The 15,000-nt window shown below is 36.3% G+C and overlaps 2 protein-coding genes across 7 annotated transcripts in view; one reads left to right on the plus strand and one right to left on the minus strand.

The window, feature by feature from the left end:
- The window catches only part of rab27b (RAB27B, member RAS oncogene family), a 44,511-nt gene extending 40,716 nt beyond the window's left edge, over positions 1–3,795 (plus strand). For all 4 annotated transcript variants that reach the window (XM_084387184.1, XM_084387182.1, XM_084387181.1 and 1 more), the window contains 3 exons: positions 1–26; positions 1,758–1,881; positions 3,397–3,795. The exon at positions 1–26 is cut by the window's left edge and continues 78 nt beyond it. In XM_084387184.1, coding sequence (XP_084243310.1) covers positions 1–26; positions 1,758–1,881; positions 3,397–3,583 — 337 coding nt within the window. In that variant the 3' untranslated portion in view covers positions 3,584–3,795. The remainder of the gene's footprint in view (positions 27–1,757; positions 1,882–3,396) is intronic.
- Positions 3,796–8,321: 4,526 nt separating this feature from the next.
- LOC311277052 (uncharacterized protein) overlaps positions 8,322–15,000 on the minus strand; it is a 43,603-nt gene continuing 36,924 nt past the window's right edge. For all 3 annotated transcript variants that reach the window (XM_084387180.1, XM_084387179.1, XM_084387178.1), the window contains 6 exons: positions 14,474–14,563; positions 13,741–13,824; positions 13,549–13,667; positions 11,584–11,692; positions 10,776–10,939; positions 8,322–9,883 (listed from right to left, as the gene is read on the minus strand). In XM_084387180.1, the coding sequence (XP_084243306.1) occupies positions 9,772–9,883; positions 10,776–10,939; positions 11,584–11,692; positions 13,549–13,667; positions 13,741–13,824; positions 14,474–14,563 (678 nt within the window). In that variant the 3' untranslated portion in view covers positions 8,322–9,771. The remainder of the gene's footprint in view (positions 9,884–10,775; positions 10,940–11,583; positions 11,693–13,548; positions 13,668–13,740; positions 13,825–14,473; positions 14,564–15,000) is intronic.

Genomic DNA, 15,000 nt, shown 5'->3' on the forward strand with positions numbered 1-15,000 from the left:
TTTCCTCAACGTCAGGAACTGGATGAGTATGTGTCCTAACTAAACCTTTCTTTGTCCCTAAACAACATTTTTGATGCCTTCCAGTCGGGTTTTCGACCACATTACAGCACTGAGACGGCTCTTGTTAAGGTCTTTAACGACATCCACCTAAACACAGATAGTGGCTACAGTCCTAGTATTGCTAGATCTCAGTGCTGCTTTTGATACGGTCGACCACGACATACTACTAAACCGATTGGAAAACTGGATAGGCCTTTCCGGCTCAGTACTAAAGTGGTTTGAATCCTACTTAAAGAATAGAAACTATTATGTGTCCATAGGTAGTTTTGCATCTGAGCACATAAGTATGACGTGTGGAGTTCCCCAAGGCTCCATCCTGGGACCTCTACTGTTCAATATCTACATGCTTCCGCTAGCTAAAGTTATGGAAAACAACAACATCAGCTATCACAGCTATGCGGACGACACGCAAGTCTACATAACTTTGTCACCTGGGGACTATAGGCCAATACAAGAACTGGCTAGGTGCATTGAACAAATTAACCATTGGATGTGGCAGAATTTTCTTAAATTAAATGAGGAAAAAACTGAGGTGGTTGCTTTTGGAGCAAAAGACGAACGCTTAAAAGTCAGCACTTATCTCCAAACAACAACAGTGCTGAAAACAACTGACAAAGCCAGAACTCTTGGTGTAATTATGGACCCAGATCTGAATTTTAACAATCACGTTAAGGCTGTGACAAAGTCTGCTTACTAGCACCTTAAAAATATATCAAGGGTTAAAGGGCTCATATGCCAACAGGATCTGGAAAAACTTATTCATGCCTTTATTTTCACTAGACTTGACTACTGTAATAGTGTCCTCCCGAAAAAGTCTATCAGACAATTGCAGCTGATTCAAAATGCTGCTGCCCGGGTCCTCACAGGGACCAGGAGGATGGATCACATCGCTCCGGTTTTGAGGTCTTTACACTGGCTTCCTGTGCCACAAAGAATTGATTTTAAAGTACTTCTGCTGGTTTACAAGTCATTAAACGGCTTAGGACCTAGATACATTTCGGATCTGCTTGTAAGTTATGAACCACCCAGACCTCTCAGATCATCTGGGATAGGTCTGCTTGCTGTCCTCAGAATCAGAACCAAAAAAAAAGGGGGAAGACGCATTCAGTTTTTATGCTCCACGTATCTGGAACAAACTTCCAGATAGCTGTAAGTCCGCAACAACTCTCAAAGACTGAAGACCTCTCTTTTTAATGTTGCTTATTCTTAACTAATTCAATGTACTGTATTGTAACTTTTATTCCTGTATTTAATCTGGTTTTAAACGTTGCTCTAAATTTTATATATATATATATATATATTTTTTTTTTTTACTGCATTCCAATGTTTATTTTATCTTTATTTTTATTAAATTTTTTGTAAAGCACCTTGAATTGCACTCTGCTGAAATGTGCTATTCTTGGCCAAGTCTCTCTCGAAAAAGACATTCTATATCTCAGTGAGACTAACCTGGTTAAATAAAGGTTAAATAAAAAAATAAATGTTCTTCTTGTTCACACATTTCTGCTGTACATTCAGTCAGAACTGGTTATTGACTCCATTATGACTTTGTTTTGCTGATCATTTCGGCTCTTTAGACTTGCTGACAGTGTTTCATTTACACTAAAACCTGAAACAGTGACTGTAAAACTGCTGTACTGTGTGTGTGTGTGTGTGTGTGTGTGTGTGTGTGTGTGTGTGTGTGTGTGTGTGTGTAGGTCAGCTCCAGGCTAACGCGTATTGTGAGAATCCAGATATTGTTCTTGTGGGTAATAAAGCCGATCTGTCCGACCAGAGAGAAGTTCAGGAGAAACAGGCTAAAGAACTAGCGGACAAGTACGGGTGAGTTCAGTCTCTGATTGCTGTTGAACCCTGAAGAGTTTCTGCCTTAGAGGCTTCCGTTCTTCCGCTTCCGCCAGATAGAATTCAATAATAAATATGTATTATTAGAGCTGCACAATATATAGAAATTATCGAAATATCGCAAATGTATATATCGTGATATGCATATCGCAACGGCTTGCAATAACTGGGGTCATGAACAAAAGACAAAGAGAAAATCACTCGCTACTCTCGGCTGAATAACTTTCGTAGCTTTAATAATAATCAGTGTATTTCATTCATAGAGTGAATTTTATTTTTACATTTGATTATCAGTTTCTGTTGTTAAAGGAACACGCCGACTTTTTGGGACTTTATCTTATTCCCCGTATCCCCCAGAGTTAGATAAGTCCACACACACCCTTCTCATCTCCGTGCGTGCCGTAACTCTGTCAGACACCGCTAGCCTAGCTTAGCACAAAGACTGGAGGTAAATGGCTCCAGCTAGCATACTGCTCCCAATAAGTGACAAAATAACGCCAACATTTTCCTATTTACATGTTGTGATTTATATAGTCACAGCGTGTACAAATAACAAGGTCACATGAGACACAGACATCTTCTAACCGTACACATACTGGGAACTATATTCTCAGAATACAACCGTATGTACACGGTTAGAAGATGGCTGTGTCTCATGTGTGTGTGAAGCTGTTTCATATCTACACATGACAACGGCTCTCTCGATCAGAACCCAGATCTGAATGTTCGCTGTGATTTTGTCAAAGATTATTAAACACAGGAGAATCGCTGTCATTTAGGAATAAGATCACGTGTGTGTTTGAATCGAGATCTTTTAATTACTTCAATGAGCTCATTGTTTCTACCTTTAATTATTACATTGTTCAAATTAATAAAATTTTAGCTAACTGTGATTTTGTAGATGTGACCCTGGACCACAAATCCAGTCATGATATTTGTCATGTATATTTGTGGCAATAGCCAACAATACATTGTATGGATCAAAATTATCAAATTTTCTTTTATGCCAAAAATCATTAGGATATTAAGTAAAGATCATGATCCATGAAGATATTTAGTACATTTTCAACTGTAAATATAGTGAATGCAGCACAATCGTGAACATAAATGTAGAACTTTAAAAGCGATTTGATTTTTTTGCACCCTCAGATTTCAGATTTTCAATAGTTGTATCTTGACCAAATATGGTCCTATCATAACAAACCACACATCAATGGAAAGCTCATTTATTACTTAAAAAATGTACCCATAAGATCCAGGGTCACACATGTGATGACAGATCACTCTAAATTGTAACTTTGACTCATGCACTTTCTGTAAAGCTGCTTTGAAATGATGTGTATTGTGAAAAGCGCTATACGTATAAACGTGACCTGAGTTGAATGATGAATCGTGCAGCTGTAATATATGCATATGAAACACATTCAGATGTGTGCGAGAGTCCAGGCTTCATCTCTGATGTGTGTGTGTGTTTGCGTCCTCTCCTCCTCCCAGCATTCCCTACTTCGAGACGAGTGCGGCCACCGGCGCGGAGGTGGACAAGGCCGTGGTCACGCTACTGGACCTGGTGATGAAGAGGATGGAGCAGTGTGTGGACAAACCCGCGGCCGACACACACAACACGGACGGCTCCAGCAAACTGGACGCTGCGCCCGCCAACGAGAAGAAGTGTGCATGTTAAAGCAGCTGTGGCCTTCCTCTAGTGGACCATCTCAGAGCGACTGGATCTCGCACGCCCCATCTGACCACTGTATTACAGATGTGTGTGTGTGTGTGTGTGTGTGTGGACATTTGTATTTTTCATTGGAGAGTTTGTGAGAGCTGTCGTACTGCCTCGTGATCTTTAACAAACCCTGCCAAATTTACCCCGGATTAAAACTATTAGCAAATGCATCTCAAGTTTTGAATAATTTATGCTTTTGAACGAGTCTCTTATTCTCACCAAAGCGGTGTTTATTTGATCACAAATACAGTGAAATATTATTACAATTTATTTTCAGCATCATTACTCCAGTCTTCAGTGTCACATGATCCTTCACAAATCATTCTGATATGATGAATTGAGACATTTCTGAATATTGGCATGTTTTTGTGGAAAATGTGACGCATTTTTTTTTTCAGGATTCTTTGATTGAATAGAAAGTTCAAAAGAACATTTATAGAAATATTTTTTTAACAATAAAATTTCTTTACGGTCACTTTTGATCGATTTAATGCGTCCTCGCCGAATAAGAGTAGACTTACCCCACACTTTTGAATGGTAGTGTATCACGATTTCCACAAAAATATGAACTATTTTCAACATTGATAATAATCATAAATGTTTATAAGTATCAAATTCATCATATGAGAATGATTTGTGAAGTATCATGTGACACTGAAGACTGGAGTAATGGACGCTGAAATGACACTTTACTGTACATTCACAGCTATTTTAAATTGTGATCATATTTCACTGTATTTTTGATCAAATAAACACAGCTTTGGTGAGCAGAAGAGACTCGATCAAAAGCTTTAAAAGAAATCCTAATTCTTAAAAACGTTTGACCGGTTGTGTTTTGATCTTATGTCAGAAAAAAAACCAAAATCCAAAATATTTAATGGACCATAATCAGAATTGGACATCTAAATGAATGTACATACAGTATCTGGGTTCAGCATTCATATGTGGGTGATTTGAGCAGTGATCACGCCTGTAGAACGGTCTAGAAAGGGTTAGTGCCGAACACTATTACACTGCCTGCCCGAGTGGGTCTTTGGTGAATGGAAACCTGTGCATGTCTACAGGCCAAAGAGATGCTTCAGCTTCTGGATGTCCATCACCTTTGTTTTATTGAGTATTTGAGATGCTGTCGTGTCTCGTGATGATGCATGCGGCCAACAGTAGGTTCACTCGCGGCTTTAGACGTCTCTCACAATCACACTTTAGGATTATTAATGAATCTCAGACTGGAGCTCGATCACCTACAGACCTCTGGAGGATTTCAGATTGAATTATTAGATTGTGTTCAGAGAAAAGTTAATGAACTGTAGAAAGTAGAGATTGATGCCAAAAAAAAAAAAAAAAATGCAAACAAATAATTGAATAATTATGGTGTGTTTATATGTGTTTGTGAGCGGCTCTAACACACTTCTGTATGGAAGATTGTTTTCACCACAGAATAAAAAAAAAAAAAGTAATCTATAAAGTTTATATCTCCAGGGTTATCATCATCAACTACAACTATTAAAAACATAAATGAATTAAAGCTGAAATAAAATACAATGTCGATATTAGCTGAAAAACGAAACAAAAATTGACAGTTAACTTTGTTTAAGCACTAAAATTAACTAAATAAATATAAACTATATATTAAATCTAAATAGCAAATTTAAAAAAAATTATACATTTACAAAAGCACATAATGAAATGACCCAAAAAATTACCAAAATTACCATGAAAACTAAAACTAAGTCAAAATATTAATAAAAGTAAAACAGAAGGCTGAAATAACACTATCTCACAATTCTGACTTAATAACTTGCAACATTCGTGATAGTTGTGAGATAAAAAGTCGCGATGACCTTATTTCTTTTTTATTCCGTGACAGAAACAAGCTTCCATACGTCTGACTTCTGAAGATTTGAAAGAAATGAAATGGCCAGCGACACTTTTTAATGTGAAAGACAATATCCCGAAAACACATCCAGATCATAATTCAGCCTACATTCACAAGCATTATTTTCACACATTTCAACGTCAGATTCTCATTGCTGTAAGTGTATGAGTGCTTGACTTTATTCTCATAATACTCATAATTCCTACAATACAGTGTTTCATTTTTACTTACAGTAAATCAGCAAAAAGGCCGTACAACATACTATCCTGGTGTTCAATTAAATGCATCGTATTATTTTTCTGTATCATTGCAGTGGTATCATATCATTTTGGAGGTATTTTTTTAAAACTGCAATTGTTTATAGGCAAAGAAATCTTGGTCCTAATATGATAATAGGCTTCATTTTTAATGCAAAATATGTCTTATGAATTTGGCATGACATAATACTACTTGGATGTGTTCTTGTACAGGCAGATTAATACAAATTTCCTTCTTTTTTTTCTTTTTGTGTGTGAATATCATAACCTGTCTAGGTCATATTTCACCCTAAATTCAAAACCATCAAGATGTTTTGCACTGTGATGCTAATTTAATGACAGTTAAACACGTCTTCATAAATGTTTTTACTTTTGATTTCTCATTACTGTGATAAAAATAGGCTTCATACTATTTATAATGTTTGGTGTGTTTTTTTTATCACATAAGTTCAGGGTTAAATATGACCTGTCGTGTTCTTGACAGGTTTGGTGACATTCATATTGTTATGATTGTTTAACGAGGTCTGTATTAGAGCTCAGAATGATTGGTTTCTACAGTTTGTTTGATGTTTTGATTCGTAAGGCCCGTTCACACCAATAATGATAACTAAAAAGATAATTATTATAATGATATTAGCGTCCACACCAGCGGGCGATTTCGTTATGTTTAAGCGCGCGCTGCAGCTTTAAATGTTCGCGCCCTTTAAAGCAGGATGGATTCTGATTGGCTGTCAGCGTCTTTAACGTTCATCAGCTGGTGAAAGAAAGATTCAAACCATATCGTTTCTCTTTGTCGTTATTATTGTTATGCGGTGTGGACTCTGCTATTCTTTTATATTTGGATAACTTCTTGTAGTTATCCTTTGTGTGAACGGGCCTTTAACACGGTTTTATTTCTGTCCTCCGGTGCCAAATCATCCCGTGCCATAATATCACCTCAGTTCCTCATGATTCACGTCGTAAAGACACTCGCATTGAGTATTAGGAGTGTGTGTGTGTGTGTGTGTGTGTGTGTGTGGAACGACTGATCGCACATGCCTTTGAATGTGACAATCTCTGGACCAACATTTCAGTTTGAAGAACATTCAATTAGCTTTTGTGTTTCCACTGAACTTCTGCTTGGCCTTGAACAGAGCCGCGTCTCTTGAGCTTCTCGTGTGTTTAGTACCTCATGTGGTTTAAGGAATGGCTTTATGACAAGTGATGTTGTTCTCTTAAAAGTTTACATTGAAGGATTTTCTCTCCTTGTGCCTGTAAAGATCTACTGACCAATGACACGCTTCCCGAGTCTTTAATAGGGTCCTGAACTCCTCTAAGCTAGTTTAACGCATTACAAGTATATTTGGCGAAATATAGCAGAAAATAACACAAAGAAATGAACTGTAACTGTAAAGCAGGTCAAAAAATCAACTTCAGATTTCTTTGAGAACGTTTATTTTTTGTTATGCGTGTAACATGTTACTAAAGAATAAAGAGGAAAAATGCACTTGGGTTTTTATGTTTTTTTTTTTCTTTTCTTTTCTTTCTTTGTACTGTGTGTGAATAATGAAATGTGGCCCAAATTTTGTAACTTACCTGTCCACATGCCTGTAGTAACGGGAAAGTCAACATTTAAACTAAGGACGCCTTGGTTTCAAAGTTTTGGAACCACGAATGGTTTTCACAGCAAGAAAATGTTTAACTAATACTTATATTACTAATACTAACTAATACTTTTTTTTGCACTAAAAGTTTTGCACTAACTCTTTCCCCGCCATTGACAATGTTTCAGCAATCCATGTTTCCACTGTTATACGGAAAGGGGGCGCTATTACACATCAGAGAGAGTACAGAATCGCTGGATCAAAACACAGGTGAAGAAGCAGCAGAAACAAGTGAAAGAAGCATCGCTTAAAGCTACACTGTGTAAGATTTTCTAAGATTCATCTAGCGGTGGAATTGTTTATGACTACCAACTGAATATAACTTTCTAGCCCCTCCCATTCCGAGGGCGTTTTAACTCCTACGGTGGCCGTATTATTTCAAATCTGCCGGCAGTCGTGAGTAATCTCCCCCTCGCATTCGTCACGGTGTCACTGAGTGTCAAAACGCGAAAGGTGAAGCTTGAATTTCTAGGTATGTCCCTCTTTGTCTAATGTATTTTCAAGATGGAGGCGCAACATGGCTGCCGCCATTCGAGTGACTCGCTCATATGTTTTCTAAATAGCAGATTCTACACTTGAATCTACACGAGAACACTTGATTAGTTGGTAGAAGTAATTACACATTAATGAGCACATATCATTTTGAAAGAACAAAGTGTTTTTTGCTAAGAATCAACTTAAAAAATTACAGTGTAGCTTTAAGTACAGAGCCCCTAAAGGGAACCTTGCAAAAAAAAAAAAAAATACAGACTTTCACGTGCTCACGCGATAGTTTCTCGTACTCATGAAAACGCCTGTATATTTTTTATTTTTGCAAAGGTCCCTTTAGGGGCTCCATACTTAAGCACGTTGTGGTCTTTAAAAAAAAAAAGATTTTTCAGCTTTTTGTTTAAAATGTTGCTTTTTTTTTTTTTAAGACACTTGCATGAATCTAAAATTAAACTTTTTTTTCTGCTCTTTCTTTTGTTAGATTGCAAGTTCAGATATTAAAAAAAATTTTTTTTGAAAACGATCAAAAATCTATTGGTGGTGGCTGTAAACCTTTTTTAATGCTAGAGGAATATACTGTTATACAGTAGGGGGCGCTGTTACACATCTTCTAATAGAGTACAGCATCTCTGGATCAAAACACAGGAGAAGAAGCAGCAGAAACAATTGAAAGAAGCATCGCTGACGCACATGTCAATTATAACATGATCATCAGACATTAAAACAGCATGTAAAATCAAAACTGCCTAATGTCACTGAATGAAATGTCGACCCAGGACGAGTTACAGGACTGTGAAGCTTTGAGGTGTTGATGGAGATGTTTTGATCATCGCTCTGAATCTGATCCAACGAAATCTTTAACAAAAACACGATTTTCTCAGCTTTTTGTTCAAAATATTGCTTTTTTTTATTAAACTTTCAAGTGTTGATGAACAAGAATGTAGGAAGCCAGAATAAAATGTTGTCTTTTCATGTTCAGATATTCATAAAACACTATTCTGGGGGCAATGACATTTCTGTGAAAATGATCAAAAAAGCTGGTTGGGAAAGAGTTAAGAAGAGGTGTTTTTATTTTATTTAATTTCTTGTTTTAGTTAATGCTAGTTTATTAACGTTCTGAGCAAAGTTAAAAAATGAAAAGGGCAACAATCATGATTTAGCATATTCCCATTTTGTGCAACAGATAAATCCCCATGGAGTAAAAGTCTGCCGCTGTGCTTTAAGTGGCACTAAACACACACTAAACGTGTGAAGAATCCAGACAGACACACGTGATCCCTTTCAACATGTTATATTATCTTCAACACTTACACACGATTCCCATAACTGGTTAATAACCGTCAGCAGAAGTACAGTAACATCAGCAGTTTCACACACATTCACCTGCTCTGATCACTGAAGGCATGCAAGTTCACTTAAAGTCCCCGAAGAAATCTAAACATGGTGTCGTGAATAACTACACACTTCATTATGAGCATTAATTTCTACCTTTGTTTATGCTAATATATGCATGATGTAAACAAGCCGATAGAAAAACAACAACAATGGAAACAAACAGAACGGATAGTTTGATAGAGAACATTAACCACTGAACATGTAGAATAGACCGATAGCTTACTGTAAATGAACAAACCAGGGACGTCTGTTACTGTAAAGCAGAGTTTCCTGCAAGTTCTCTGCTAGATTATATTCCTGAGAGTGTCAGTCCACAGGAGAGAGCTTTACCACAACATTACAGTCGTCCAGTGCGTATGGAGCTCCTCTGGATCTGAGGTGTTTCCGTGATGGTCTCAGTGGAACCGAGACCGACGGCAGATCCAGATTGAGTTTGGGTTTGGGCAGTTTTTGATATAGTTCCAGGTCTGGCCTGTGTTTGTGAGGTCAGACCTGTGAGATCTGCTTCTCTGTGGGTTTGGACTCTTGCTCTTCCTCATCTTCATCTTCATCGAAGTTCAGCTTCAGGCTTTCTAGAGTTTGTCTCGACTCTTTCCTCCTGCGGGACACGCACGACAAACTATATTAGGAGAGCATTAACCTAGAATAAATCTTTGATATTAAGGACTTTTAGTTTCTAGCAAGGCCTTCATGCTAAATATAGTCTCAAAAAATTATATTTTTATTAGATTTAACAAAAATGCATCAAAAACACATAAATATTTAATAAATGTAATTTATATTAATACATTATTATCGTGTATATATTAACAGAAATATTTATAATTATAATACATACATATTTATTTTAAATAAATGTAATTTATATTAATTAATATGGTAACACATTTATTTATATGTAAATTTTAACAACATACATATATTCATAAATAATTACTAATTATTTTATAAAGGATCTAAAATAATAGTGTATTTACACAAACATTTATTTATAATTATAATTTATGTATTTTTATTTAATATATTAATATGGTGTATATTAACACAAATATGTATAATATAATAAATTGCAAATATATATTTTTTTATAAATGTAATTGTAATTAATACATTATTATGGTGCATTTATTAACACAAATAAGTATAATTTTAATAAAAAAACATGTATACATATTTATTAATAAATGTAATCGACATAGATCAACATAAAATAATATGGAGCATTAATATAAAATATATGGCACCTATTAAAAAATATATATTTATGTATATATGACTATATATATTATAAATATTTGTTTCAGTATAGACACCATATTAATATATGTTAATTTACACACAAATAAATAAATATGCATTTATTATTTAATAAATGTATTTGATATTAATATGCATTAAAGGGATAGTTCACCCAAAATTCTGTCATCATTTACTTGATGGGCTCCATTGAGTGTGTGTGTGTGCGTGAGTGCGCGCGTGTGTGTACGTACTTGTTGGTCAGCTGTTGGTCCAGCAGTTGTCTCTGCAGTCGGCTGTTGGACTCTCTCTCCTCCATCAGTTCTCTCTGTGTGTGTCGGTGTTGAACGTCCCGTCGACTCGCCTCTTCCTCGGCCTCGTTCAGCTGTCTCTTCAACACACGGATCCGCTGAGTCATCTACAAACACACACAACCTTCAGACCAGAGGACCAAAACATGCACGGAGTCATCTACAGACACACACACACACAAACTTCAGACCAGAGGACCAAAACACTCCTCTTTCACAGTTTATCCTCCAGGAGAACACTGGAAGTCTGATCACCTGTTCAATCACTAACGATAACTACGAGAACAAAACTTGGATCGGCACAAACACAAAATATATATGTAAAGACAAATGTAAGTATAAAAGAGATCATTTATTAAAGAAATATTATTACATTATGAAATAATTGTGTGAGTGTGTGTGATGTGCTGTTGTTCAGTGTTGTGTCTCCCTCTGCTGTCGGAGAGTGTGTGTGTGTCGTACCAGCTCCCTCTGCTGTCTGTCAGTGTGTGTGTGTGTGTGTGTGTGTGTGTGTGCGTGTGTGTCTCAGTGTTGTACCAGCTCCCTCTGCTGTGTGTGTGTGTGTGTGTGTGTGTGTGTGTGTGTGTGTGTGTGTGTGTGTGTGTGTGTGTGTGTGTGTGTGTGTGTGTGTGTGTGTGTGTGTCGTACCAGCTCCCTCTGCTGTCTGTCAGTGTGTGTGTGATGTGCTGTTGTTCAGTGTTGTGTCTCCCTCTGCTGTCTGTCTGTGTGTGTGTGTGTGTGTGTGTCGTACCAGCTCCCTCTGCTCTGTGGAGATCCTGTTCTCCTCCTCCATCTGCTCCGTCAGCTCGTGGATCTTCCTCTCCAGTTTGCTGATGGTGTTGCTCATGACCACTTTATTCCTGAGGAGCAGAGAGAGAGTCTTTAGAGGATCATTCTGACACAATGTGCTTCTATTTAGAACTCTAGGGTTCTGCACTCAATCTTAAAGAACCCGTCATGCCTAAAAGGTAGAAGGAGAAATATCTTAAATGACTGGATATTACAAATAGTATGTTTATGAGCGGTTTAATTCATAACATTTAATTTTAAAAAAAGAAAAGAAAAAAGAATTAAACTAAATTAAACCTAAAATAATTCTGTAAAATGATTCATGATGGAAGTATGAAGTGCCTGACGGAACCCTTTAAGATTCCAAATAGAATATTTTCTTCAAAAGCCAAATTATTAGGAAACTTCAGAGCCTATATATGCACATGGTGATGAATGAATAAATAAAAAATAAAAAAAAATATATATATATATGAAAAGGGAGAAAAATTATATTTCAATGCGTTCTCTTGCACAACTATTGCATTCCCCTGAGGAACTCGTGATCACATTAAAGGGGTCATGAACTGAGAATTCAAATTTTCCTTGCTCTTTTGACAGTTAAGAGGTCGTTATACTATAAAAAAAAATATCCTGTAAGTTTCAAAACTCAAAACTTCCTTGATATTCCAAAACTAGCTTTTATTGGGATCAAGGCCAGAAAACGACAAGATCTGAAAAGTGTGGAATTATGACGTCACAGGGCAGCGAAAGAACGCCTTTGCAGAAGAATATCAACGCCTACGTCTACATCACTGCGTCTTTGGCTGCGCCCACTGGAGCATTAGTGAATAGTGACATGAGAACGAGTGAAGATCGACACAGGGTCAATACCATTAACTTCCAAATTATCCTAATGCTAGGAAAGTGGGTTTTTTTTAACTGTGAATGTCTCAGCAGGGCATTATTTATTTGTATTCAGTACATTTCACTGTGGATTATTTGTTAAATCAGTCGTAATTTCGGCGCAGGCTTTTGCAAACAGACTTTTACGATATGGATCTGCCAGCAACGCCACAAACATGTAAGTAACCATGTTTATTCTAATGCCTGATCTGTGATCAGTGATTTCTGATGTGTAATCAAGTTCAGACAGATAATATTTCTCTCAAAATCGTTCAATACTGTTGCATCAGTAAATCAAGCCAGTGACTAAACGATCAACTTCACATTGTGTCTCTTAGTAACATGAAAATAATCTGTTATTTAAACTGTGATTAAATTATATACAGAAAGCGATCAAAGAACGCTCCCCAAGCTGTCAATCACACAGCGCGAGTTTATCTGGACACTTGCCAAAACTCGTTATTAAATCAAATACGCTGCTACACTGCACAATGAAGCTCTTACTGTATTTACATCGTGTTTGCATTGTTATTTGGTGAAAGCATTCGTGAGAGTGCAGAAATTGCATTGCAATGATGAGATCACTTCATTCACGCGAACAACAGACTTCTGCTCAATGCTCATCACTGCAACCTTTCATGTGATGGAATAGATCGAAATATAATGCTATAAACAACACTTTTCACGATTCGTTAATTAAAAACATAATAAAAGTATTTGAGAGGGTTCCACATTTTCCCACTTATTTCATATGCAATATGCCAATCACAGCAGTGGGCGTTTACACTGAAGTCTCACACAGACACGGCCCTTCAAACAGAGCGTTCAAATCAGAGGCTAAAATCAGGCATTAGGAAATAGCCATTTATTTCTAAATTGTGAAAAAAAATTATGTAAAAACCATATCATTATAAATGCACCTCAGGAAACATTATAAAATAATAAAAAAATCCAGTTCATGACCCCTTTAAACTTAAATTAATCTCCCGTGAACATGAACTAACAATGAGCATGTGTGTGTGTGTGTGTGTGTGTGTCTGACCTCTCCTCTGCACGCAGTGTGTTCTCCAGCTCTTTGGCTTTGATCTCGGCTCGAGTGACAGAATCGACCTCGACTCTGTTATTCTGAAGTTCCTCCATCTCATTGCGCAGATCTCTCAGCTGCACACATCAGCAGCGTCAGCATCATCTTTCACTATTAAAGATATTTCTATGATAACAGACACACACACACCTGTCTCTCCATGATGGCCATCTCACACTCCAGCTGCTCGTTGAGATCTTTCTCCTGGATGAGCTTCATCTGCAGTTGCTCAGACTGTGAGAGACACACACACACGTTTACACACCATTCTGTTCATCTGCTTTCCTGACTAAAAACTGTTTGCACTGCACAAACTGCTGTTCTTCCTCAGAACTTCTGTCTTGGTTTCCAGCATCTCACACTTTTGCTCCTCGCTGCAGCCCAAACAAAAATCTGACTGAAAGCTCATTTTTTGAGATATCAAGCTCAAATTTTGAACACAACTTGTTTAGAGCTATGGCTTTCATTTTATCACAGTTTGAGAGTAAAACGTGTTTGAAAATATATATTTCAAAATAGTATTTTTGCAAATTTTTCATAAAAACAAACAACTTTTTTCTCTTCAGCAATAATCCGCCGAGTGTCGTCTTTGCTTTAAAGCATTCAAGATTTATGACAGTTTAAGTTGGAAATTAAATTTTCAGGTCTATGCTCAAAAAGTGAATAAATGGATTATAAATACTGCGTAAATATAATGTAGTACCATAAAATCCCCTAAAAATACAAAATATTAAATAAACAATTTTATTATTTTTTTTTTAGTCATTTTTGACCGACACGTGAAGAGCACTAAAGGGTAAAGGGACTTTAATGTAACTTGCTGTCAGAATGTTTCGATATTCGTACTGGAAAACAAGTGGTTTAATCAGTGTCGGTCGGTCACCTGATCCAGAGCTCTCTTGTGTTTGGACACCCATCGTTGCTCGTTCTCGTGAAGCTCCTCCAGATCGGCTTCCAGATCAATGATCTTCTCCTGAAACACACAGACTTGTCAGCAGTGTGAACACATACCAGAACACATAATGCATGAAAAAAACGACCAAAAAATGTAAAAAAAATATTTTTAAAGGTTATCTCTGCGCAAACCCACGAAACCAGTGACGGCGTTTACTCTAGAGAGGAGCGTTTTAATAAATATATGCACTATATTACATTTTCATTATAATTTTTAAATTAAAAATTAATAAATGTTTTTATTTAAACAAATGAATTAAAAATAAACATATTAATGCATTAAAATAAATATATTATTTATTATATTCAATAAGAATAATGCAATATAATATATTTATTTTTAAATAATTCAATGAAAATGTATTAATACATTTAAATAAATGGAATATATAATATAATGCAATATAATATATTTTTAAATAATTCAACAATAATTATAAATTTATTCATATTTTC

Source organism: Rutilus rutilus (assembly GCF_951802725.1).
Source record: "Rutilus rutilus genome assembly, chromosome: 18".
NCBI classification, from domain to species: domain Eukaryota; kingdom Metazoa; phylum Chordata; class Actinopteri; order Cypriniformes; family Leuciscidae; genus Rutilus; species Rutilus rutilus.